The sequence below is a fragment of the Acanthopagrus latus genome, chromosome 8 (genome assembly GCF_904848185.1).
Source record: "Acanthopagrus latus isolate v.2019 chromosome 8, fAcaLat1.1, whole genome shotgun sequence".
In the NCBI taxonomy this organism is placed as follows: domain Eukaryota; kingdom Metazoa; phylum Chordata; class Actinopteri; order Spariformes; family Sparidae; genus Acanthopagrus; species Acanthopagrus latus.
Genome location: NC_051046.1, coordinates 12,632,531 through 12,658,694, shown reverse-complemented (window position 1 = coordinate 12,658,694; position 26,164 = coordinate 12,632,531). Strand labels below are relative to the sequence as shown.

The following is a 26,164-nucleotide window of genomic DNA, read 5'->3' as shown; positions in this document are numbered from 1 at the left end:
ACTGGCCTGCTTAGGAAATAGTCCACCATCTTATTATTCAAACTGCACCTGACATGTAACCACCTGTATGAGAGATTAATCCACCCACAGACAGAACTACAAATCATTTCTGTCAAAAGTTGTGTTCCGATTTTTTTTTGTCAGGGTTCACAAAGTCGCAGATGTCTCTTTGCTCTAGAAAAGGGAGGTTTTATTGCTGCACATAAATCTAGGACATGACTTTTACCTGGTGGGAATCAGGTTCAGACAGTTAAGAGACCAGTTTAAAATGTATGAAAACATGTAATATTCATCCATAACCCTCCAGATGGTGATAGTTAGGGAAATGTTCCAAAAAGGACAACAATGACACCTGGGTCCTAAAAAAGCGCCCACTTTTTGTCACACTGCTGTGACTTCCCATTGATGAAGGATACCAGTTTCAACAAAAGCTGAACATTACAACCTTTATTAAGGTGGAATTGATTGCAGATCTGTTGGATCAGACTGCATACATTTGAGCTCCGGTGTTTCCGTGTCTTTGCATAAAATGGCAAAACCCACACACAACCAGTAAGTAACAATACTGCCACTGCTTGGTAGAAAAGTGATATAACAACACAAATATTACACTGTGTTTATATCAGTTACCTCAATAAATTGGGCTCCGTGTATAGATGATAGCAGCACTAAAATCACACAGTGGTTTGGTGTATTGTAGGTTTGTTAACCTGGAGAAAGCTGGAGGTTGGGAACTTAACTGGTAATTTATAACATTGAGGCGCAAAGTTTATTTCAAGACACGTTTTCCCAAATGCTTCTTCAGTGCCTTCCCCTCACTACAGGAAGCACATTTCAGAGGAGAATTACATAAATTATATATGTTTGATCCACAGTTATTCATAGCCAGTGCGAGCATCCGAACAAGGATGAAGTAGACATTGTGGTTCATTGCAAATCTTTATTTCTGCGTAAATTAATTGCAAGAACTGAGTTGTCTATAATTCAAAGAAATAATGACAGTTCGGGGATTTCTGTGAACTATTTTTCAGTCTAGGTTTGTTCATTCTTGTTCATCTGTCAAGCCCCGACTCTGATCACTTTTAAAATCGAAGCTAAAAATGTTCTCATTTTGCACAGCTTACTCTACCAGTAATGGATAAAAACTAAATCCTCCAAGCTTAGCTTTGAAATTGTCTTTATATTAAAAACATAATTATTGAATTGGTTTTTAATTGATTTATTCATTGACTGTATTATTTCATCTTGTAATATCCCCTGATTGAAGCTGCAGTGGTTTAATTTGAAATTCTCTTGCTTGCACTTCTGCATCTCTGAATAATAAATCTTTCCTTTTTTTTTATCCTGTAAAGTGCACTGAATTGCTTTGATGTATGAAATGTGCTATAGAAATAAAATTGCCTTTGCCGCTGATATCCAAAGTTCATCATCATGTTCATCATGTCTGCTGTGAGTCACTGTAAACCTCACAAGATGGTGCTGTTTCTCCGCATGCTTTTATTTGTCTGCACCCCCGGGGACGGCTCATTAACAGTGCGACTGAATGTCTGGCATGATGTTTTATATATAAAGAAACCCACTCAACAGACACACTTTCGTTTTTCCTTTTATAGATATTTATTCTTAAAAATGAGTCAAGATCTTGCAGTTTGCTTCACATGTGTCAGTCCTGACGTGGGCTTCTTTTTCACCGCCCTCCCACGTCAGCTGTAGAGAATTCATGCAGCTGTGTAGTATGCCATCAACGCTCTACGGTGATCCTACTAGTTTTAAAGCTTTGTCACAGAGAAAAATCAAAAGCTGCAATGATTTTCAATATATTGATATGGATAATAATTGCATAGGATAATAGCCATGCTGTACAATACACATAATTATAAAACAATATGTTAGAATGATTAGTACAGATCTCCTAAAGTAGGTTTATACAGATTTTCATTATTCTTAACATTTAAGTGCATCATATAATATGAATAGTCTTTATATCAATGCTGATCTGATACACAGTTATAGTGATTTAACACGTACAGTACATACATACATTAAAGTAAACCTTAATCAAATTTAGAGGGACATTGCAAAGCCCTTAAAATGCAATAGATATAGTCTGATATCATGACTAAACTTAGAAAATGGTATGCAGCAGAATGATAAAACTATACACAACTGTCATACCAGATTATGGTGGCATTTTTAGTTTTTGTTTTTCCTCTAGTACACACAGGTTATCTACATGAAGCCACTCTCAGAGAAAAGAACAACTGAAGAAAAACTTTTCATCCTTCAAACAGAAGGTCAACATCTTGCATGCATTATTTCAGAAGAAGTAAAAATATTCTTAAACTAGTGGATAAGAGGGAGAAATTAATAATGTCAACAACTGCATGCAGCAACAATGGTTATAATGTTTACAGTCCCATAATGGTTTGAATACCTCCTGATTCGCACGCTCACATAACAAAATCATAAGGCATGCCTCACTGAACCCCCCCATAACCAGACTTTTAAATGGCAGATAAATCCTAACAACTGGTATGGATTCTCTTCTTGTTTACCTTCATATGGTCAATACATGTGTGATGCAGCCTGAAAAACAAAGAGACAATTCAACTTGTCAGCCCCGAATTACATATGGCAGTACATCTTGTAATTTGTGGCCACAGGCGTGTATCACATTTATTTTAATCAGGCCACGTCTAAATAATTCAGTACTTACTCAGCAGACAGGCTGCTCAGTTTGTGTTCCTCTGGCGGAGGTTCTTGTCTTTGTGGTTGTTGGTTGAATTAGTTTTCCTTCAAAACAAGTAAACAAAACACAAACAGTTCAGACTGGGGGATGATAAGTTGACTGACAGATAATAATTCTATTCCAAAATTAGACAAATAATCTATCAAATCAAAATACAAAATTTTTCTCCTCACATCTTTTTAAATTAACAAACTTATTTCAAGTCTTTGTTTGTGAGCGCAGCCAACCTGCGATGGGAATTTAGCACAATTTCTGAAAATTTAATGACTGTGTGAGAGGAGCTTTCTGAAGTCTAACAACAAAATCACCTTGATGATATCATTAGGATAACTGGTGGAATGTCTCCTTAATCAATAATGACAAGTATTTCAATTAGAAATGTAGGTTTGACTGTTGACTTTGCTGTCATGTTGTGTCAATGTGTATAAATTAGTTGATTTAGTCTGATCAATAGTGATTCTGATGTGGAGTTTTTAAGTAATGTGACAGAATTAGATGGAAATTTGATATGCAATTGAAATAAAGTCACTGTTAACAGGCTTATTATTTTTTTGAGTGCATGAACACAAATTCAAGTGTACCACAGCCCAGTTCAGTAATATTTCTTACACAGTTTTTTAGCATTAATTATTTAATACAAGATAATATTAAATGAAAATTAGAACATAAATAAAAATAAGAATAGAAACTTGCCCTTGTATAGTTTTACTCCTATTCTTACATCTATTTTACATTTTCGAAAAGTTTTAGACAAAATTAATTTTATTTTATTCATTTGCAAACATTTTTGTCCTTGTGCTGCTCAAAACTGCGGGGAATCAATACAAACTTATCTTAATATTTTTTTCCATAAAAAAGGAACATCTTAACATGATTCTATTACTACACACTACAATGTCTTTTAAGCAGCTGTAATCAGCTATATCTTTTTATTATTACAACTGATTTACTATATTGTCATTCATTATCAGTCTCCTTTTGGGAGCACACAGGAGGAGTTACACTGGTTGATATAACTATTAATAAAAAAAAACTTGTATCTGCTTACAACTGCATTATAGTCTGTTTTAGACCTTCTTATTAAACCTTTACATTCTGCTCATGGCTGATCATAGAGGAACATAAAATATAGTTTGGCCTTTGGCAAATATGTTTTTGAGTATTTCCCTGTGATTTAAATGAATGCAGCCAAACACCATCACCAGATGCTTCCAGTCATCTGTGACCCAGATTTAGGGGGTATACTGTGTATACAGCTCTAAAGACAGTCAGGAGTCAGGAGACATCGTAATAAGCTACGAAAACACAAACACTACCAGGCAGCACAGGAACAAGCTACTGAAGGTAAAACGTTTGATACTTACACGGGTCCGGCTGGGTCATCATCTGAAGCAACAAGGGAAAATATGGAGAAATGAAGACCAGAAAATAGAACAATCGCAAAGGAAGTTGCACACGCTGATGAAGAGACATTTCATCTAGAAGTGGAGCTGTAGCAGTGACTGCACTTTGACCTGAGGTTTTTGAGGATTTTTAGGTTTTTGACTCTGCTGTATGTGCAGACTACGTTATGGGATGAAAGTGAAGTAACAGAATAGTAAACAATTCTCTGTCATGCCGCAGGAAAACCACCTCATGAGGTCACTCACAAAAACACACAGATCGCAGTCAGATCCAACACAACAGCACATTCACACGCATGGTCAAGTGAGGATGACTGCATACAGGCAATCTGAAAAAATACTGTTGTCATGCACGGACGAGCATAGAGCAGCTGTTCGCTCCAAGAGATTAGCAAAAGCTCCATCAATATCAACCCTCGACTGAAGTCAAACAGTCGAAATTATTCATAAACACAAAACATCTTCGGTGCTTTGCAGTGACTTGCATGCCTTTTCATTGCTTGATGCAAGAATGTGAAGTTTGTTAAACAAAACGATAAAAAACGAAAACTTTGAACAGCACTTGACACTAATGAAGAGGCTAAACAGAAGTGTGTACTGTGGCGTGAACTGAAATAAGATGAAGCTGAATGCTCGTTAAAAATTCATGAAGCATGCAAAGTCTCACACTTACCACAAACATGGTTTAGGTTATGCAGTTTGGGAAGGGGATGGGGAGGGGAGATATTACAACAATCTGTTAAAATACTCAACGACCAAAGATAAAACTAATTTAAAGAAGTATATGGATTAAAAGCATTTCATGCTGGAATTTGCTGTATGACTCAATCTTCATCCATTTCTCTATGAACCATCCTGACAGTGTGTTCCTGTACAGTCTGAGCTGTCAGTCATTCGCTGCACGTTGCATCTAATCAGCATGTGCCAACATCAAAATGCTGTTTGAGAGTAAAAAGGTCACCCAAATACCATTAATGCATAATTTATTATATAGCTCGACTTTGGAAGTGCTCAGTACCCTGAGACGATCCCAGGATGGCACACGCAGGTTGTGTGGCTAAATGAGTGTCTCGTGGTGGAGCTCACAGCAGCTTAGGGACATCGCAAGGTCCCTGGAAAGCCATTAATAATTGAAACCGTCCACCTCCGCAACACTGCAGTATCATATTTCTCATGAATATTAAATGCATGAAATTGTCCTGACAAGGTGCCACCTCCTGCAACTGTGTCTGCCTGTTTGGTCGACCTCGCCAGACTGAATTATCGAATGCAGGCACCACACGGTGTCGAGTAACTCTGTTGGTGTCTCTGGCAAAGGGACGACTTCGGCGGACACTCGAAAAGTTAGTGTGCCTGACACCGACGCGGTTTCTCAGGTACAAAATGAGCAACTTTTTCCTCTGATATATTAAACACTGTGGAATAATAAAACAATGCTCAGCACCGCCGCTGGTGACTCACCGTCTTGTAAATCATCTGGCTTCTTACGCTTCTCATAAACAACGATGATGATGACCAGGATGATGATCTCAGCCAGAACGCCCAGCAGAGGCCACAAGGGGGCCAAGTGGCTGCGGACCCTCAGCACAGACTTCTCCTCGCGGCTGCCGATCATGTTGGTGGCGTTGCACTGGTACTCGCCAGGATCCAACCCGATGTCCAGGTTGGCGATGTGGAGCTCGGTGTAGTTGTCTCTGCTGTTGATGAAGAAGCGTCCAGTTGAGTTGTCGATTTCCTGTCGAGTGAGAAGACAGAACCACACATAATAAACTTGAGGTTTTGCTGTTATATTCTAGTTAACGTGATGAGGTTTTCAAACATTATACATTATCTAATGTTGAATGACAGTAACATATTATGAATTTTCTACAAAGCACTTCATGGACCAGTTCATACATTTTATCTTTATGTGTGTTTGTTTAATCTTTATTTGACCATATTTGTTAATCTGATTTATTTTCTCTTATTGTTGAGTATTCTTTTTCATTGTCTGTTTCCCTGTAAAGAACTTTGTAATTTTGTTAAGAAAGGTTTTGTACGCGGTGTGTGTGTTCATTGTTATTCTATTTTCATTCTATACCAACACACAGACGCCGTCCTAGTTTATGTCATAGTTTTCTTCAAAATTTAACATCTTAGAATTTTTGGATGTCTGCAATTTTGATGCTATCTTAGCTCATTTTTCTACTTTTTTATTATTCTTTGTTTTTTGATGTCTTGTACTTTATACCCCGTCAGAGCACTTTGAGCTGCCTTGTGTCTGAATTGTGCCACACAAATAAACTCGCCCTGCACTGCAATGAATATTGACACATATAAGTTTCAAGGAAATCAAAATATACAGTCAAAATACTTTAAAAAGTTGTTTTTCAGCTTTCAAACTGAACCCTTGGTGATTCTTAGCTTACTTTTCACTGGATTCAGCTGAAATTTGTCCAAAACATCTATTTGTGAGGCTGAAAATACACATGTAAAATAAACATAGCTGTTCTCCAAATAGTTTTTATTATTTGTATGGTTCCATGAATTTAATATAAGTATTTAAACGAACCTTTTTGAGAAAATCCACAACATGGACTAAATGAGTGTTTTAGTATTGCCCACATGTAAACTGTGTGGATGTGAGGAGGAATAGTAGCTATGCAAAAGCTAATCGGTTTCTTAACAAACAAACAGCAGAATCCTGGAAAGAAACAGAGGAGAACGTAGGTGTAGAAAAAACATGTGAGCCAGATTTTAACCTCCTAACCTCAATGTTTCCGCTCCGCTTAGAAAGATTGTAAATGTGTTATGTGCAGATACGAGAAAAATAAAGCTTAAATGCTGAAGCAGTCAGTTACATATCAGACCTTTTATGTTGTTTCTTGTTATTAAAGCATCATCTGAAGTCATTTTAACTCAATTATGTTTTAATCTGTCATCATAAAACAGGATATTTGGATAACCACATTAAAAGTTAATATTCAGTTTTGTTTGTTCAGGCGTTAAGTTAATGTAGCTCGCATCATCAGTGGATCTACATAGAGTTATAATTAGAGAAGTATATCAATATAAAATTTACTCAGTGGCTCAATCTTTTCAGAACCTCAATAATAAAAAAAGAGTTGAGTTAATATTTTAATATAACTGAATAATATAATCTTCCTGGCTGTAGAGTTTTTGGCGGATCTGTTGTTTTAAAATGCATGAGTGTACAGAGTAAAGTGGCCAGGGACTGTATATTCACATGACGTACCCTAAAAATGCCGTTCTCGAACTTGCGCCAGGTCCAGACGGGGTGAGGAAAACCGACAGACTTACAGTAGAGAAGAGCATTCTGGCCCTCGTTCTTATTCTCACTGCGCTTGTGGCCTGTAATCTCTGGAGCACCTGAAACAAAACAAAGAAAATGTTCATGTAAATGGAGGCATAGTTATTTGCATTCAAATAATACATGGATCACTAAATTGTGTTTTTGGTGGTTTCTTATTAAAGTAGAAACTGATGAAAGGTAACAATATTCTTTCTTCAGGCAATGATCATCTGCTTCATGGATTTCAGATCATCATCATAATGATAACAACAATACATACATATTTACTGAGCACACTTCAAGCTTGATGCAAGAAGTAGGAAGTAACAAGATAGAAACAATAACAGAAATATAAAAATGTTAAACTAATGATAAAAGAATGAAACATAAGAAACCACGTTGCTGTGATTCCACTGAAGTATCTTGTACTGTGATCAAGGAGTAAAACATGAGGTTTAACTGATCTCATATATTTCATTCACAACATTTGCTCTCTCAGGAACAATGTGAGCCAATCTCACATGACGTGTCTGTTATCATTCTGTGCATCCGGTTAATAAATCTGCCTCATTTTAAATGTCTACGTCCCATGAAATAAAAGCAAACTGTTTTCAAATCCAATTTGCCTCCATAGTGTTGCGCCTGACCGCAGAAAAGGCTGACCAGATTTTACCGTTGAGACATAATCCCTTGCCATCAGACAAACAAGACACCATCTGCTGCCACTGAGCCGGGCGTTGGTTAGATGGAGGTGTCAAGGGCGCCGGCTGGCCCTGAGCAGCCAGCAGAGCCGTTTGAAATCACAGGTCCTCACATGGCAGGGTGGCTGGTGCTCAAGGCCACTCGGGCCATTTTTATTGGTGACATCCCTAATGTGGCCTTGAAACGCCTGCAGGCCGCAAATCAACACCCACATTTAACTTCGATGGTGGCGTTGGCTGGAGGACTCATCTCGAAGGTGTAGACACACATGTACACTCCGGCGTCATCTCCTCTTGGTTTGTTCAGCCTGCGGAGCAGAAAGAAACCTCACATGAACCCACGTCAGGCTGCTAAACTCTGTCTGGATGTCCAACACTCTCTCTCACATCACTCCTACCTGTACTCGGTGTTCCTATTTGGGGTGCGTGTTTCCGGGATCTCCTCCCCGTTCTTCATCCAGTAGCTCTCCTGGTGGACGCTGTGGGCGCTTGTCAGGTTGCACTGCAGTGTGTAAAAGTCTCCTTCCACAGGAAGTGTGGTGTGTTCAGAATAGCTGATTGACGGCTCTGTAAGAGAGGCACAGTTCAGCTACGACAGAAGTGATGCTTGTGTTGGAAGATGTAAACAACAAGGGTTCAGACAGACACCTCTGCCTAACACACTTTATACAATATAACCCAGGAATAGAGCTGCAAAGTGGGAGGAATTATTTCGGGCATCTAAGGTTCCTTAAGTAGAAGTCATTTTGTGCACTGTTAGCTGAAGTGGGAACATTTCCAAGGCTCAGCTGGATACGTAACTCTCTCAGATGAATCATCAGATGACCAACTGTATTAAACGACATCTTGTTCTTTAATAAAAAGTTAAGGTACAAGCCTGCACACATGAAAAATGAAAGTGGAGAAGTCATCTATAGCTCCCAAGGTGCACTGCAGTAAGAAGCATCCAATAGCAGAGCTTACATTTCTGTTACATGCATCACTCACGATGGGTGGAAGGGAAAAATTATATTTTTCTGCAGCTAAATTGAATACTGCAGCCCAGAAAAGGTGTAGTTTATTAAAACTTGTGGTCATAACAACAATCTGTTGTATCACTTCATCATCAGCTGGAGTACCAGAAGAATGAGTTTCTGTTCAGAATGGACCTCAAATATATTTTTTGTATATTTTTCTGTTACACTAGTGGATCACATACAGGTCCAGCCTTAATTTTTTCCAGTTTTCATGCTAAAATAAACTCAAGAAAGGCTAAAAATCAAGCCTCATTACCAATTGTGGTTTGACAGCAAATCTTATAACAAAGGATTCACCTTTCATGAAAGAGGCTCTCAAGCTGGGAGCCAGTGAGGATGACTGAAGGTATGTAAGGTCCGTTCAACAACTCTCTTGACTTTAATTTAAAGATTAAATAGCTCTGCAGGAATTCCATAAAAAAAAACAAAGAAACTCTGTACTAGAGTAACTAGTTGACATTAAACCAGCTAAAAAATCCTCACTTGATTTAGCTTTTAAAACACAAAGACCTTAATTGGAACGTCAGATTCGACTTAATCCTGATTATCTACCTCTTGTTTGCACATGTCGACATAAGTGAACCTCTCAATCTGTCATTTTGTTTCGCTTTTTTAAAACTATTGAACCAGATGACAAATGTCTTGTTTTCATGCTTATATTCTGCCAAAATATAAGCATGTCTTGATCATATTTTTCATTTCACATTGAATGTTGAAGTAGAGATTACTTAAACCAATGTTTGTCAAGATCCTTCCCCATTTGCTACTGGTAGGCAAACAAATGGTGTTTAATGTCGCATGGTTATGATCAATCTTGGCAATGAATGGTCAACTTTATGTGTCAAAGTATTGACAGTCAGAATAATTTCACATATTAAACACAGAATTTTTTTTGTTTTAAACAAATAACAATAATCACATTAAAACTTATAATTGAATATAGTTAAAATCAGTTCAGGGAAATGAGAAAATGAGAGCTAAAGGGAAAGAAAAATAAAGTAAAGAGGAAATGGAGGCTGGGAGGTGACTGGGCTCTACAGGGTGTGGGCTGAAGGAAGCACTGAACCGAGGGATGAGCTTCATGTGAAATACTACTCAACTCTGCTGGAAAAAGACTAGCGGGTGGTGTTTCTCTCCATTTTCCAAGTCTGTAGGGGAGGATGGCACCTACGGAGGAAGCTAGCGGTCCTCAGGAGAGGTTTGAGGGAGGCTGAATCACACAGGAACTATCAAATTTGGTTGCTAATGTGGGGGGCGGTGGGGGTGTTTCTTCTACACTGACCACTCACTCTGCAGCACCGTTATAGTGGCCTGAGCACGGATCCAGGTGGTGGCTGGATTTTGGTGCAGGTCGTTACGTCGCGGGTCATTGCTGGCTCTGCACTCGTAGGTCCCAGCATCGTCCAGCGTCAGACGAGAGACGCCAAGCACACTCACGGCGTTCAAGCCGTAGGCCGTGCTGATGGTGACTCGACGCTTACGGGCACCGTCCCACAGCTGCCTGAAGGAATCAGCTCGGTTGATCTCAGAGTACCACCACTGGATTTCTGGGGTGGGGTTTCCCACCACATCACAGTACAGCTCAAAGGTGTCGCCGGTGAGCTTTGTCTCAGACAAAGGTGATTTTACAAAGCCCGCTGGGGGAGGTGGAGGTTTAGGGGGCAACATAAGAAAAAAAGGGAAAAAAGGTGCAGGATGGCAAGACAAGAAAATAACATGGTAAATTAAATGGAACCAGAAAAAGAAAGACATCAAGAAAAAAGACGCAAGAATGCAATAATGAAAAGACACTGACAGACAAATAATGGATCACAGGATGATTTTAAGTTAAAACAGCAGAAAAAGTAAAATATGCAGCTGAAAAGCGAACAGTCTACTTATTCATGTTCTAAATTCATTGATTCAACTTGGGGCCTTTAAAATGCCCGTCACAATTTTTGTTGTCGAATCAAATTGCGATATTTGAGATATTCAAAGGTCTCATACTCTTCCCATTAATTTTGGGTGTCTACTAAAAATATTCACATACTTTTTTCTCATACTGCCCATTGCTGCAGCACCCCTAATCACCCTCTCTCTGAACGCTCTGTTTTGTCTCTTCAAGGCCCTCCTCTAAAGACGCCCTGTATGCTCTGATTGGTCAGCTCTCACATTCCTGAGCAGGCTCTCCAGTTTAATGTGTTTTCAAAACAGCTCTAAGGGTGTTTTGACAACCATGGTTGGGCTGGAGGCATAGCTGAGGGCAGTGACTGTATGGTAGTGACATCACAACCTTTCGGAAATCTTGACGGCTTGTTTAAAGGCACAGTTTCAGAATACACGCCAGGGTTTTCTCCATGGATTGAGCATTTTGATACTTTTTACACAATTCATATTAACAACAAAACCTGCTTTATATTTTAAAAAAAACACTTTTTATAATATGGGACCTAAGAAGACAGGTGATGATTCAAAATGAAAAGTTGGAAACAGAAAGTGTTTTGCTGTAATAGCCAATGCAAAATTGTGAAACAAAACACAGAAATCAACACCAAACTGTGGACATATTTGGAAAGACACAGAAGAAAGCGGCGACCTCAGATCTGCCGAAGCCATTATTGCTGCTATTCCTGGGAAGCCTTAATTCAATTCTGCTGGGACGTCCTTGCAGAGCTGCTCTCACTTGGTTCTGTCCAATTAATGATATCATTTAAATTTGTGTCTGGCTCGCACGGCGCTCACATCCGAAAAGTCCTCCAAGAGACCTTGTCATTTTCAGTACATCTTGTCTGTTTGATGAAAACATCGTTAGCGCTCTGAGAAGCTTCGGGAAGGAACACAGACACCAAGCAAACTGCTGTTAATTTAACTGGAGTGAAATATCGCTGTGTCTGAATTGAACGCAATAAAAGTGAAACAATTGATCATGGCTGCTGCACATAGACGAGGAGGAGGAGGAGGAGGAAGACGGGTGGGCTGTAGTCATAAGCATAGTCTATAGGCACTATGGAGAGCACATGAGATTGAAAGGAGATTTATAGAAGCTGCATCTCCAGGTCTCTGGGGAGCGTGTGGGCGCATGGTGAAAGACCCCCTCCGTTTCCATAGAAGCCATCTACGGCAACAAAGTAGGAAGAGGATGAGACAGCCAACCAGACCAGGCGGATCATCACAGGACAGACAATCACGTGTTCCTTCTTTTTTTTTTTGTCAGCTGACATCATCATCACGCTGTGCAGCCCACAACTGGTTCATCAAGACCAGTCGGTACATATAGATTTCTATATGCACTCAGCTGCCAGTAAATTCAGGATGGTTATAATCACTTGTTTTAGAGGCTGCAGTTTGTGGTCCTGTTGAATTGTACCCTCTTTGCCACTAGTGGAGTGAACAAAAAAATAGGAACATCCTCCAACTGAATAAACGCCTCTCTGAAACATTATCACCTCCATGAATGTAAGACTCATTGCAAGACTGCATTAGTTTAAGCTGGGCAAACCTAATAAACTGGCAACTGAGTGTATATAAGTGGCAGTAAATAATATGACTGAAGCTAAAAGCAACACCTCAGCTCACAGAAGTGCTGAGAGACGGATCCTGCCACCTCGGATAGCGTTGATGTGTAAAAAGTGCTGATCCAGAAGTGCTGTGCTACTTTACCATACATGTCTGAATGACGTCGCTCATGTCAAGCTGATGTTAGTTTAGTTTAGCATGTGGTTATGTGTTTATACAGGCTGCACTGTATTTGTTTCCTAATTTAGTTTATTTGATATCATTTATTTGAGATCATCCTGATCTGAATCATTGTACCCTCATGGATCGCTGTTCATTCCTGTTTTACAGTCTTCTTAAATTTGTACTCTAAATCTAAATCTGTATATATCATGATTTATTTTTTTTTGTTGACTATCTTGAGTGGCTCATCCTCTTTCAGGTCAACATGGTAGAGAGGAGGTCAAGTGGCTCGAGAACCACTTGGAGATGCCTTGGCTTGTTCACTTGTCCTCCTGGATCCACTCTCTTTACAAGCACCTACTTGTATCAGACACTTTGTGATTATGATCTGTAATTTTTTTTATTTTAGTCCCTCAGTGTCCTTAACTTGAGTTAAGGGAGACAAATTAAACCTAGAGTTAACCTTATATTCTTAATTTTTAGAGGGATGAGGCTGCAACTAGTTAATTATAGTCATTATTATTCATGTTTTTTCTTGTATTGTCTAACCGCTTAGTGCACAGCTAACTGAGCTAACTAGCTAACACCAGCTAACATACGCTTGTGATATGGATTCAAGAGGTGGCCTACTCGTACATATTGGATCTTTAAATTTTCTTGTTTTTACCAAGAGGTATTTGTAATTATTTGAAAATCAATTAATCTGTCCTATCCTGATTAACACTGATTGGCTTTAAAAGCCAGTTTAAAAATAGCTCATTTTGTTACATAAGTTTTGCCTCCAAGACATTGCAAACATTCACACTTTCATTTAGTCAGTCTTTTGGTTTCCAGCTTGTTTCTAGTTCCTTAAAGTTTAAATTGTCTGTAAATGTCTTTATTTTCATTACACTTATCTTGTTCATTTTGTCTGTCTATGTCTCACATTGGAATGAATCTTTGTGCTTTTGTTTGTTTGTTCCTTGGCGAATAGTGTGTGAAAAGGTGTTTATATGTGGGTGGTTTTAAGCCAGATTTTGAATCTTTTAATGGTTTGGTCTCACACTCAAGAGGTAACCTGTTCATCATATAATTACATAACTTTGAATGACCTAAAATACCTTAATGTCATAAAAGGAACTGATTATGTGTTGGGGTATTTCTGTTGTTCATGTTTTCTCTTCTCCCTTGTGACCTTTTTCTTTTGTAAGAGGTATAATGTGACAGACTGAACACACGACACAGATAATTAATGAGGGACACTCCCACAGAAGAACTGACCTATACCTGTGCAGAATTAATGGGCAAAGCACTGACTATTTAAGACTACTGTTGTGAGCATTGTTTGAAAAGCTCTCAAGGAAATCCAGAGGGACGGGAACATCAGTAAAATTAACCAATGGTAAAGCTGAGCAAGATCTTATTTTTTTCAAAATTGCATGGTCTTAAAATTTATGATAAAAGTCTGTCACATGTTCCAAGAGCCCAAAGTGACATCTTCAAATGTCTTGTTATTGACCAACCAACAGTCAGAAGAATGTTCTTTATACAGATACAGAAATAAACAAAATAACATTTGAAGATGAAACCAGGAGTTTGAATGTGATAACTAACTTCCTCTATCTAACACAGTTCATAATAACTTTTCTGCTGACCTACTAATCAATTAGCTAGTTGCTTCAGTTTTAAATGTTATTTCATGGTGTAATGTTATGTAACAGCCTTAAAAAGCCTTCTGGAAGCACATACTGCATTGAGCAAGACAAAAAGTTGGAGAGAATAATGATTTTAAGGCTGTATATCGCTTCCATCCAATCACACACCAAAGAGTGTCGAAAGTCCTGTCAGCCCCTCGTGACCGGAAACTGACAACATCGTTAATATGACATTGAGTTTAAACCCTTATCACGCCATGGGTTTAAATAGATGCTAATTTCTGTTTCACTATTCCAATCAAACAACACAACCTGACAACACATAGCTTCAAATTGTGATGAGCGTTTCCTTGCAGATATCTTCTCCGTACCGCCTGGTGAATCCACTGAAACCAGTGTAATATGAAGCAATTCTGGCCACTGTCCCAGTTAATGTACCAAGAAAACTGTCACCACACATATTGAGCAGCTAATCGGATGCTAAATGAATATTCCATCAGAACAGAAGTGAGTCCCGATCGACAGAGGCGTCAGGAGGTGAGGGAAGTCAAGCATCCAAAAGCATCTTTTACATACATTTACATATTTCTCTGTGTCATTACAACAACTATACGCTAGGTACTGAAAAATGTTTTTTAACAATCAAAAGATTTTTAAGTTAATGTACAAAAATTTTCCTTGGGTGACATTATTCACCTTCGGCAGTGACGTTTACAGAAGATGCGAGCAACTGTTTGGATTAATATAAACATATAAACACTAAGATTAAATTACTTTGATGCATCTAGAAGTCAACTTTTAGGATTTCGCTATTTTGCATTGAAGATAGCTGAGCTGAAAAGAAAGTCTTTAACACTCCACTGAATGCAAATTATTTTTAAAAATCTGTGCTATATTTTGATTTAAATCGCTGACGTAACAAATCCAAACATCTCCTTGTTTCTGCTTTTATTTTTACTATTTTCGGACACTTTGTTGAATAAAAGTATGATTGGATTATCAGTAAGGAAAATAATTCATATTTGTAGCTCCACTGCAAATTATACACATAGGACCTTATAAGTTCAAAGTTATGATGAGCCAGGAGACTTTCACACATGCACTCGAAAATCCATCAGTTTTCATTTGTAGCACCTGAAATTATCCATTTATTTTGTAACACCTGAGGTTATCTGCATTTCTTGTTGCTATGCTGTGGCTGAAAATGGAGAACACTGGCTACGCTGGTGCGTCTGACTTTTATCATTTAGGTGCATCAGCAAATAATTTAGATGCACTCAACGACATATATTAATTTAGTTTCTGAATGCATTATGTAAATGATTGTTACCAGGCATTTCTTCATTTAAATCACATGCAACAAGATACTGCTAAATCTTAGGTGCACCAGTGCGACAAATGGAAATGTTCAGTCACATTTGACAAGATTTTTGGCCACATGTGCCCTAAATCTTTGTACCCTGAAGCTCTGTAGTGGTTTACTACATGTTAGTGATATTAAGTACATATCATTTGGTGCACGACATGGTAAAAAATAGCATATTTAAATTATTTTGACAGATATTGCAAATGCAATGTGATTCATTTGTGGCATCTGTATCCGGGGTAGACTGATTATCAACCCAGGGCGATTATCGAGCTAATGTTTAATGTTGTTTTCAATTAACGATATAATTTGACCCTAATCTGTTCCAAAGAAAGGCATTTTCTTACATCTGGAGAACAAGATTTGTAGGCCAGAACATCTCTGCAGCACCACAGTACTTCAGTATAACACTGTTTTTTCTCACATTTTACCTTTGCCATAAAAAAAAAACTGCAGCTGCTGAGATCTAGATATTGATAACATTTTTTAAAAAATCACACTTTCCTTGTATGTGTCAGTTAAAAAGCTGTTTCATTAGAGCAGCACCCTGAGCTCTATCCACTGGAGTGCTGATTGAAGGAGAGATGTTAGGAGTGGGTGTGCAGTATAGGAGGAGATGTGTAATGCATTCCTACACATGGTCAACTCCAGGGAGGGCCCAGGCTGAATAAATTCTCACTCACTCTCACATTACAATGCTCGCTGCACTCGGACGCTCAAAGTGTACACTTGCGTGCTCAGCTGAGACGGCGTCTCTCCACCGGCTCTGGACTCTGGTGTGGTGGGGATGAGATTTATGAGTGGAGAGGGGTCGCCTGAGCAAGAGGCACCGTGCTGAGAAATCAATGCCATTCTGCAGTGCAGTGCATCTCAGCAAAGAGTTAACAAGAGGACATTAAAGCCATTGGTTTCCCAGTGCAGCATCCCTGCTCTAAAAATAGAAGCATGCAGCAAAATGGACTGATGCTATTTACAGAGCCACACGTCTAGCAGGTCCTACAATCTAAATTACATCCATGTTGTGTGCTGCTAAAAGGCTGGACTGTTGCAGAGGGGGGGGGTCCTCTCAGCCGAAGGAGAGGAGCTGCTGGTGCTGCTGCTGCTGGACACCAAGAGGAAAGCTGAATTCCTGAACCACATCCTGACATACCTGAGCAGAACCAGGCCTGACAGAACTTCAGCATGTCCCCCTATCCACCTCCTCCCCCCTCGTCCGAGCCCGCTGATGAGCAGGACTCGTCCTTGCTGTCTCACTTCAAAAGGACATTTTCGGGACGGTCGGCAGGCCTCCGTTCGGCCCACTTCAGCTCGACACCGTAGCCTATTAATGATTGATTGACCCTATCACTGCAAACGCTCGGGGGAAAGCAAAGAAACAAGAGCTGTGTTCGATTAATACGCGTTTCTTATCGGGGGGCTTATCTTTCGAGACTTGGCTGCTGCAGAGACATTCGTGACGGGCAGCGTTCATTAATAACACACGTCCTGTAATGATTCATTAAAAAAAAAAAAAAAAAAAAAAAAGCCCCGATGCAGATAAACAGTCGACATCCCTCCTTATTAAAAAAAAAAAAGAAAAGAAAAAGAAAAGCCGCATTTTCTCACTGAGCTGACATTTTCTTACCGTTCTGAGAGGAGACGGACTGCAGCAGCAGGGCTCCGACTATCGCCACCGAGAAGGACATGACTGCAGCTCTTCGTTTGCCAGGTATCATCTTCGGAGACGGGAGATGGAAAATGCCGGTAGGCGCGCGCTAAGGTGACCTGAGCGGGGGGGAGGGCGGTGAGGTGGTGCGGGTATGATGGTGGTGGTGACGCGGGGTTGGAGCTCGCACCGCACCTCCACACTCTCCAGTCGAGTCACGCAGGGAGGGAATTGTCGCTCGGTGGACCAGCAGGACGATTTGCGCACCACTGCCGCTACCTGTGCAGCCCTCTGCCGTCTGTCAGCCCGGGTTGGGAGGAGGAGGAGGAGGGAACCACCTTTTTTTTAACCGCCCCGTGTAATCTCAAATCCCGCGAGATCTTGGAGGAGCGCAGACACCAAACCGGCACGTCTCACAGCGTCCCGTCAAGAAGTGGAGCAGAAATCAGTTTTGTAGTCAATGAACAAGATGGACGCTGGTGGTTTGTGTGCCAAGTATTTTACCAGAGACATTTAACAAGGACAGCGAGGTGTGGAAATAGGTTGTAGCCAGATTATCCCGGGTTAAAATAGTTTAAAGATCAACAATTGATTTTAAAGGTGCACTATGTAGTTTTGGGAAACACATTTTCATAACAGGATAAACATTTTACTTTTTTGTTTTGTTTTTTGTTGCCTAAACAAAGTAGATAAACTCTCTTAATTTCATGACTTATTAAACAAACTTATGCCCCATATACTTTGTTTGTATTTGGCGGACCCTACCACCTTTTCTAGCCTCAAACAGTGATTTGCGGGCCTTATTTTCCTCTGAGAACGTTTCCTCTGAAAATTTAATTAAAGTGCAGGACTTGAATGTAAGTACTGAGCTGCACGCCACCAATGATGTTTGACTGGTTTTAACATACACCTGCTGACCAGTGAATCAGGGGTATTTCTCAGGTATTGATGCAGAATCATCCACCTGTGAAGCATTGGTGTCCAGAACTGAACAAACCTGAGCTTTAAACTGTGCTGTAGGTCAAGCTGTTTGTCAGGCTACCTAAGCTTTAAGTAGACTTTTAATCCTATTTCTCTTTGAACTAATGAAGCGTAACGGCAGCCTCAGGCCTACTGCACAGTGTAACCTTGTCCCTCAGCTAAACGGTGTGGCCTAAACCAACAAGCCACAGGCTACACAACCTGTTGTTCTCTATATGAGGTTGATAGTTATGGTTGAGAGTGAACTATCTCTACACTTATTGGGTGAATTTGGTCATTCAAGGTCCCTCAATAATACATTCTTAGACATGGGTGGTGACTCTGGCTTTTCCTAAATATTATTTGCAGGTATAGTTTAACACCATTAACACAAACGAATAGTGCAGGATATGTTTTCACTTATGCTGCTGGGTCAAAGAAAAGCCCACGTTTTTCATGTCAGCATCAAATTAAAAGCACAAGCGTGATTTTGTACAGATGCAAAGCATATTAACACTACAGTAAATACTTTTTAATGAAGTTGAATGAAGAATTTAATTACAATTTACATCAGATTAAATATTTTACATATGTATGCATAAGGGGTTTCTACATAAAACACTTGTAAAACATGTTTTTATGTTGGTATTATTTTATATATATTAACTTTTAATGATTTTCTGTCCCAAACTGACCATAGGATCAGTCAGTGGATCTATACCATCACATTTCAGATGTAATACAATCTGGTGATGTCATTATTAACTACTAATTAATTACACCCCATTGTCCTGGATCCCTCTGTTACATGATCCCCCTCTGCTGGCCGGGATGTGTCACTGTGGCTGATGCTTGGCCTCCTCCTGCTTTTGTAGGTGAGATGATTAGGAATAACCAATAAGAGGGAGTATTGCACTGAGCTCTGCCTCTCTCTCCCTCTGTCTGACCAGAGAAGCAGTCAGTCAGCCTGGATGCTGTCTGTGGTTTTATATTTTGTTTTGTTTTGTTTTGTTTTGTTTTATTTTTATCTGATGGTTGTGGTAATCTAGTTTCTGTGGCTCTGTTTCAGTTTCATGTTTATGTGTTTCTTAGAGTCAGGGTTTAGTTTTAGCTCTAACGGCCCGGGTGCGCTGGTCAGTGCCCCTCTTTTGATTCTTTTGGTCATCATTGTGCTTGCAGAGAAACTTCTGATGACCAAACTCATGTAAGAGTCTGACAAAAGGCACATTTATAGCTGCTGACAAACTCATCTGAAATGGTGTACGCCAAGTAACACGGCAGCTTATTCCTCAGAAGAACTACTTTATCTTTCACACAGGACAGAACAGACAGTCTTTTACTGAAATCTGCACCAGTACTATCAGTTACGGACTGTTGCTCTACTTTACAGTTACACTTTATACATCAAATTATATGCAACCAAATCTTTCCTCTCAAATAAAAGTTTAGAACAAGACCACACATTTGATTTTTGTTTTTTTAAGTTGAGATTAACAAAGAAAAAATGTTCAAATTATGATTTTGTTCATGTTCCATCCTCCAGAATGTAAATGTGTCCATTAACATTGGGTCATGCAATAACATGTAAGTGTCGTTAAGGATTAAGATTTTGTTTTGTCTCAGGTCGGGAAAAGTCTTTTTCTTAAAACAGGTTGTTAAGCTTTTGTCGAGAATTGATCTGTAGACGAAGAGTCTGCAGACATCTTCATAGCTATGTGAGGCTTTACTTAGGTTGCTTGGAGCTTAATGCAAGTTTAGGCATCGTCCACTGGGTGGCGCTTGATGATTTCACAGCAATATTAAAATGTATTTGCTTCTAGTAATCGTCATTATGCACTTGCTTTAAGTGTTCCAAAGTATATAAATATGATACTAGCAGGCTGAATGGGGCAATGTTACATCTGCACCGCTTCATGTAAGTAATGGTGTTTGCCAAGGTGGAATTCTGTCTCCTCCTGTTTAATGTGTACAAGAATCACTCATCAGTTGTCTTGTTGGAAGCTCTCTCATCAGTCATCTGATGTTTGTCATTTTTAGTTCATACAATGCTGAGCTGCAGCAACTACCGGAAACTGATCACAGTACAGCCAAGATCATGACATTATATTTAATGCCAAAAAGATTTTTCCTGATTCTCACTTGTGTGATGCTCCACTTGTGTCATGTAAGGAAATGAGGCCTCTGTGTTCTGTATATGTAAATTGTTCTTTATCTAGAGCCTTCTGTACATCCATGTATACAGCTCACCTGTGGCGTGGCTACAAGAAAGGTAGTATAAGGAGACTCCCAGTAGCTTACAACTATGCAATGAGGTTGCTGCTTTGGGGTCCCAGATTGCACAGTGGAAGTCAACAGTTTGTGTCCTCTGGTGTTTCTACACGTGACCTCTGACGTGAAGCTGTATGTGCCGCTTGGATGGGTCTGAGAACAACATTTTACAGAGGCTTCAACCAGCCCCAGGAAGAGTAGCTCTCAGTGCATAACCAGGCTTAGAAAACACTGGCAAGATAGTTTCCTTGTGCACAGTTCTTATATTGATTTGATTGAATTGCTGTTGTTTTATATTGTTTATTTTTTGTTTTGTTTTGTTTTGTTTTTTTTATGTCTGTGGACCCTCTGCAAGTCTGAAATAAAGTCTGAAAGTACAGTCTGGGAAGTTAATTCATCAAAACAAGAGTCTAATTACAAGATCAGCAAAAAATTATGAGGCTATGGTTTTTATTGTTTGATTTCTTTTTTTTTTATCAATTGCATAAATTGTTACCCATAAAGTCAAAAACTTCACAACACAACACAGCAAGGCCCAGCCCTGTTTTTAATATAATTAAAACAACAACCATGATAATAACAGCAAACATGTATATATTACGACCACTACTTAAAAAGATGTCAATAATAAAAATAAACTCTCATCCAGCACCTTTCTGTTCTGAAATGTGCAATGAAATTAGCAAAAAATAAAGTTGAGGACTCCAATACAACCCTCACCATTGTCTCCACTCTACTTGAAAACAGGCCACACATGAATGCAAAAATCTCATCAATTCCAGCTTAATTGCTCTGGACTACTCACTCACTGCCAGATCGTTTTCGACTCTACTACGTGATAGATCTTCAAGCTTCTTGTTGATTTTTGTGGCCAGCGACCCACCTGTCCAGCACTCACCTGAGCTCGACTTCAAGTAACCCCTCTGCACTCACCCCCTGCCAGCTATTCCACCTGCACTATTACCGGACTGTCTGTAAATAACAATTTATTTAAACCTCTCCCAGTCTGGTTGTTTCCTTATGGGTTCTGAAAGACTGTTACGCAATCGTCACACGCTGGGTGATAAAATGAGAGTGAGCCGACGGGCATTCACTCGATGGAGAGCGCTCCGGTGTTGTGTCAAAGTCTGTTACCCCGTTGATATGTGTTTCCTCTTATCACCAGAAACTGACATTCTTTCTGTTAGATCAGTGAGTAACAAACCTGCCTGCTTATTAATACATATTATATTAATATTTTCATGGCATTGAACTGGTTTCTGGGTCAAAGGGATAGATAGTGTCAAACTGGGGACCTACCAGTTATGTTTTGCTCCACACAGTAGCCAGGCCATAAGTGGTAGTCGTGTTGCCAATGCTGTCTTTGCAACAACAGCACCAACAGTAATGTTACAGGGTAACACCAGCAGAGGACAATTCAGACACAAACTCAATCTCAGTGAACAGTGTTGTTTCGTTTGTGGTGTATTTTGCATAATATGTTGATTTGTAATAAAGTTACAAGAAAAACAACAAGACTGTGGAGCCCAGCCACATAACTACACAATGTATCCAAGCAAAAGGTTAAAGAAGCTGGAGGGCTGTTGCTTCCTGGCTTTTTCCTTGTAACATCGCTTCTCTAGCTCAGCCTTCCGATCATCGTGGGAGTCTTACACTCCTCCAAGGACCAGTAACCAAAGAACTGAAGATGTGATGGGGCTCTCTATCTTTCTGTCTCACATCTGTCTTTATATATTCTCTCGTGACATTTCCTGTGAGCTCCCTCCCCTGTTTTCTCTTCCTGTATTGTTCAGTGGTGTGTCGAACAGCTTAACTGGATGTCTGAGTTTATGGCGGCACAGCTGTAATTACTGGGAGGTTAAAAAAAAACCTTGTCTATGAGGTTCCAGGTGCAACCATCACCTGCGAGGGTCCAGGCACTGTAGGAAGCGGCACGGATGTTGAAATGAAGGGGAGACTGTTGGCACAAACAATTTATTTTACCTCACCACACTGACAGATGATGGCAGCCTTTGTAAGTGTACAAGTCAGTCACAATGTTAAATGTTGGCTACATCTCAACAAGAAGTATGCTGAACTGAAGCAGATGTAGCAAAACCACATTGCACAAGTCCTGCGTTCAAATTAATACACAGGGTTACATTACTTTACTGGTTTTATGGTTTTTACTTACGGTGTTGAATTCTAAGTTCTAAGTTATGCAAAAAATAATAATAATAATAATTTAAAGTGTGAGCTCTGAGTTTCCGAGTCCTTAGGGCCACTTGTGGGGTCCAACTTTATGTGGGGTACTAAGACTAGGTGAGCCCAGGTGTAGGTGGGTGAAGAGTAATGTCTTAGGCCACCTCCTCTGCTCAAAGACAGTCGTTCTGGTTTGACACCTCTGTCAAACAGTATTCCTTTAGAATTCCTTTAGAAATAAGGGTAAAATAATCCATCTCTGTCAAACTGTAACGACCGTCTTTTAGCTGAGGAGGGGCCTGAAGACATTACTCTTCACCCACCCACAATGCTGCTCTGAGTTCTCTCCGCAGACATTTGGACTTTTTTCTTGAAGTGTATACTGGAAAAAAAAAATTACTCCTCTCATTTCTTTCTCTCACCCAAGGCCCTAATACTCTTCCATGGTTATCCTTTATGACTTCATTTTTCTGAGTTTAACCTGTAGTGCAAGGTGGTCACTGATTGGTCAGGTCTTGCCGGGCCGCCGGGCAAATTCTTGGTCGATAGGAGCGCTGACAACAGAGTGAAAACTAAAAGAGAAGACAACTAACAAGAACAATACCTTTCTCAAGTCAATCTGAAGGTTAGTAAAACTCAAATCTCGCAGAACAAATAGACACTGGGTGCACTGATTTAAGCGTATATTATGTCTTTTGTTTTTTTTATTACATTGTGTATTTTCCTACCATCAGGATGCTCTAATTTCTTCCTACGTTATACAATGCTTAGACTTTTGCTAAACACTGCATGTTCTCTTTTATAATTACTTCAATAAAAGATAAAAAGTAAATAACATATTTTATTTTAATAAAACAAATCTACTCAATACAACATGAATAATTTGTGTTATAAACTGTGAATGTGGTGATATGATCTTTTTGACCGCCACTAAATCTCAAGTAGTCTCTTGATTTATTCTGATACCACTAATTACTCAAAAATGAGAAGAGTCTCATGTTATTACATTCATCTTGGTCAATCCTGACCACATTACTTTTTGAATTGTTTGCACAGTTTTGTTGCTGTGCCAAATTGAATTTCTCCTATGTGGTTCATTAAATTTTCATCTTATCTTAAAAATACATATTACTTAATAGCAAATAGCATTATTGTTGTATTATATCATAAATAATGTATAACTTTAAATATCTTCCCCATTTCATCATTTAATTTGGCTTCAAAAAACATCTTTAATGTAAAACAGATTGCCCTGTATATATTTACAATGAACCAAATATGTAATGGTTGTTATTTTACATATGGTGTATATTTTTAAGAATGGGACACATAGATTGAAACTGTTTTTGTCACGAAGGGAGTTTAAAGGGGAAAACTAAAGGATGGCCCAAATTCAGATTTACATATGAGGCAGGATCAGGGAGAACAGAAGGCAAGCTTTACTAAAACAAAAACTGTAAAGGGGAAGACACAGAGGAGAAGGCATGAAGGACACAATACTGACAGACAGGTGGAGACAGACATGAAAGGAGGAATGGGGAGACAGAGGAGAGAACATAGTGGAAAGAGCAGGAAGGGGAACACTAAGAAGACACAAGGAAATCAAAACATAAGGCAAGAGACATAAGACCCAAAATACATGACAGTTTTTACTTCAATTTGTCAATATGATATATACGGCCCAGTTCTCGGCATGATCATGGGGGCCAATGCCCCCCAAATGCTTCCCACCAAACCGACCCCGCTTCATTAAGAAAAAAAAAGTATACTCAAATATATAGTATTGTAATTTATTCCCATAAATGCTGTTCAGAGTACAGGGATTAAAATTAACTTTTTTCACCACCGTCCTGGAAACGTCCCGAAAATCATTTTGAATCATCCTGAATTGTCCTGAAAATCTTTTTTTACATTTTGAGTTGTTACTTACTGATAATATAAGAAAAAGACAATACATTATGTTTATAACAATATATACATTTATTCCAAACTACATTTGTTTAGGTCAGTGGTTCTCAATTATTTTTTGTCATGCCCCCCCTAGAAGACAGAATTTTTTTCGCAACGTCTATGTAGGGATCGTCATATTTCCTGCTGCATAGTTCCCGACTGAGGGATTAGCAGAGGAGCTTGTGTTTGTCTCTTTTTAGAGGTGTCAACACAGAGTGTTTTATTTTTGAAAAATAACCGGATGTTATATTGTTATTTCGGCACTTGACTTTTTGTCTGCTTGGTGAAAAATTCAGCTGAGCTCCGGCATCCGCCAGATATATAGAAGTCCTGCGTATCTGTGCTAGAGGGCACTATGAGTCTATCTGAATCTATCAGTCAGTCCATCACTTCATCCGCAGACATTCAGATAAGTAACTGGACAGCCACTGAGATCCAGGAAATGCTAGCGTCTCCTCGGTCTCTGTAGCTGTCTTCGTTGTCCGCTTGTTGTTGTTGCAGCAAGCTACTACCGGTCGCTACTTTCAAATTAAAAGCCCCCCGCTAAGAACCCAGTTCTACACTCCAATGGGGTGCAATGTAAAGCTCTTATTTTGAAGACAAATTCGTTGAAGACGGCGATTGTCGCTGAGAAGCGACAAGTTTGCAGGTATGCAGAACAACATAAACGGGAGCGCGCCAGCCAGTCCTGTTCCATTTACCTTTTCACATAAATCTTTTGCCACCGACCACCATTCTGGTTTGCAGAAAGTGATGAAAACATTTAAACAGGAAAATGTAGTCAGGCAAAATTCTCTTCGTCCCGGGGTCGGCCCGAGTTAGATTATTGATCCTCCCGGTGCTCCAGGGAAGATGGGACAGCGTTAATTTTAATCCCTGCAGAGTAATCACAGTCCACGGCTCCTCTGCAACAGAGCAGGGTTTCTCTCTAGAGATGCCACCTGTCCTGTTTTTCCCAGAATTTTCTCTTTTTTCAACAGCTCCACAACAAACATTACATGATAAGATATTAGAAACATTTTCTTATTTATAACTGATCAGAATATCATGTCTCTGACCTCCCCATGCAATTCCCATGAGCGTGATTGAATCAGAATCAGAATCAGAATTCCTTTATTGGTCCTGCAAATAGGGATATCTGCTGTCACAACAGCCTGATCAATACACATTAATAAATGTACAAAATAAACAATATAATAAAAAGGTAAGAAACAGATTCTTACATACTGGGGCACTAGTGCATACATAATATGTACTAGTGCCCCACCCCTTTCTGTGACATCTACAGAATGTTCTGGTAAATGAGGTAAACCATGTCAAATAAGTCCAGCCCACAGATTTT

General features: G+C 39.4%; 1 protein-coding gene across 2 annotated transcripts; it reads right to left on the bottom strand.

Annotated features, from left to right (window-relative positions):
- Positions 1 to 1,593: 1,593 nt before the first annotated feature.
- LOC119025089 (neuroplastin-like) lies at positions 1,594 to 17,798 on the bottom strand. 2 transcript variants are annotated; one of them, XM_037108430.1, is made up of 8 exons: positions 17,443 to 17,798; positions 8,544 to 8,712; positions 8,359 to 8,453; positions 7,388 to 7,521; positions 5,614 to 5,887; positions 4,114 to 4,135; positions 2,717 to 2,793; positions 1,594 to 2,586 (listed from the first exon to the last, which is right to left on the bottom strand). In XM_037108430.1, the coding sequence occupies exons 1-7, from the start codon at positions 17,531 to 17,533 to the stop codon at positions 2,733 to 2,735; spliced, it is 846 nt and encodes a 281-aa protein (XP_036964325.1). In that variant the 5' UTR covers positions 17,534 to 17,798; the 3' UTR covers positions 1,594 to 2,586; positions 2,717 to 2,732. The 2 variants fall into 2 exon arrangements, with proteins under 2 accessions (XP_036964325.1, XP_036964326.1); XM_037108431.1 differs by having other exon boundaries at positions 4,114 to 4,123; positions 17,443 to 17,797.
- Positions 17,799 to 26,164: the final 8,366 nt, after the last annotated feature.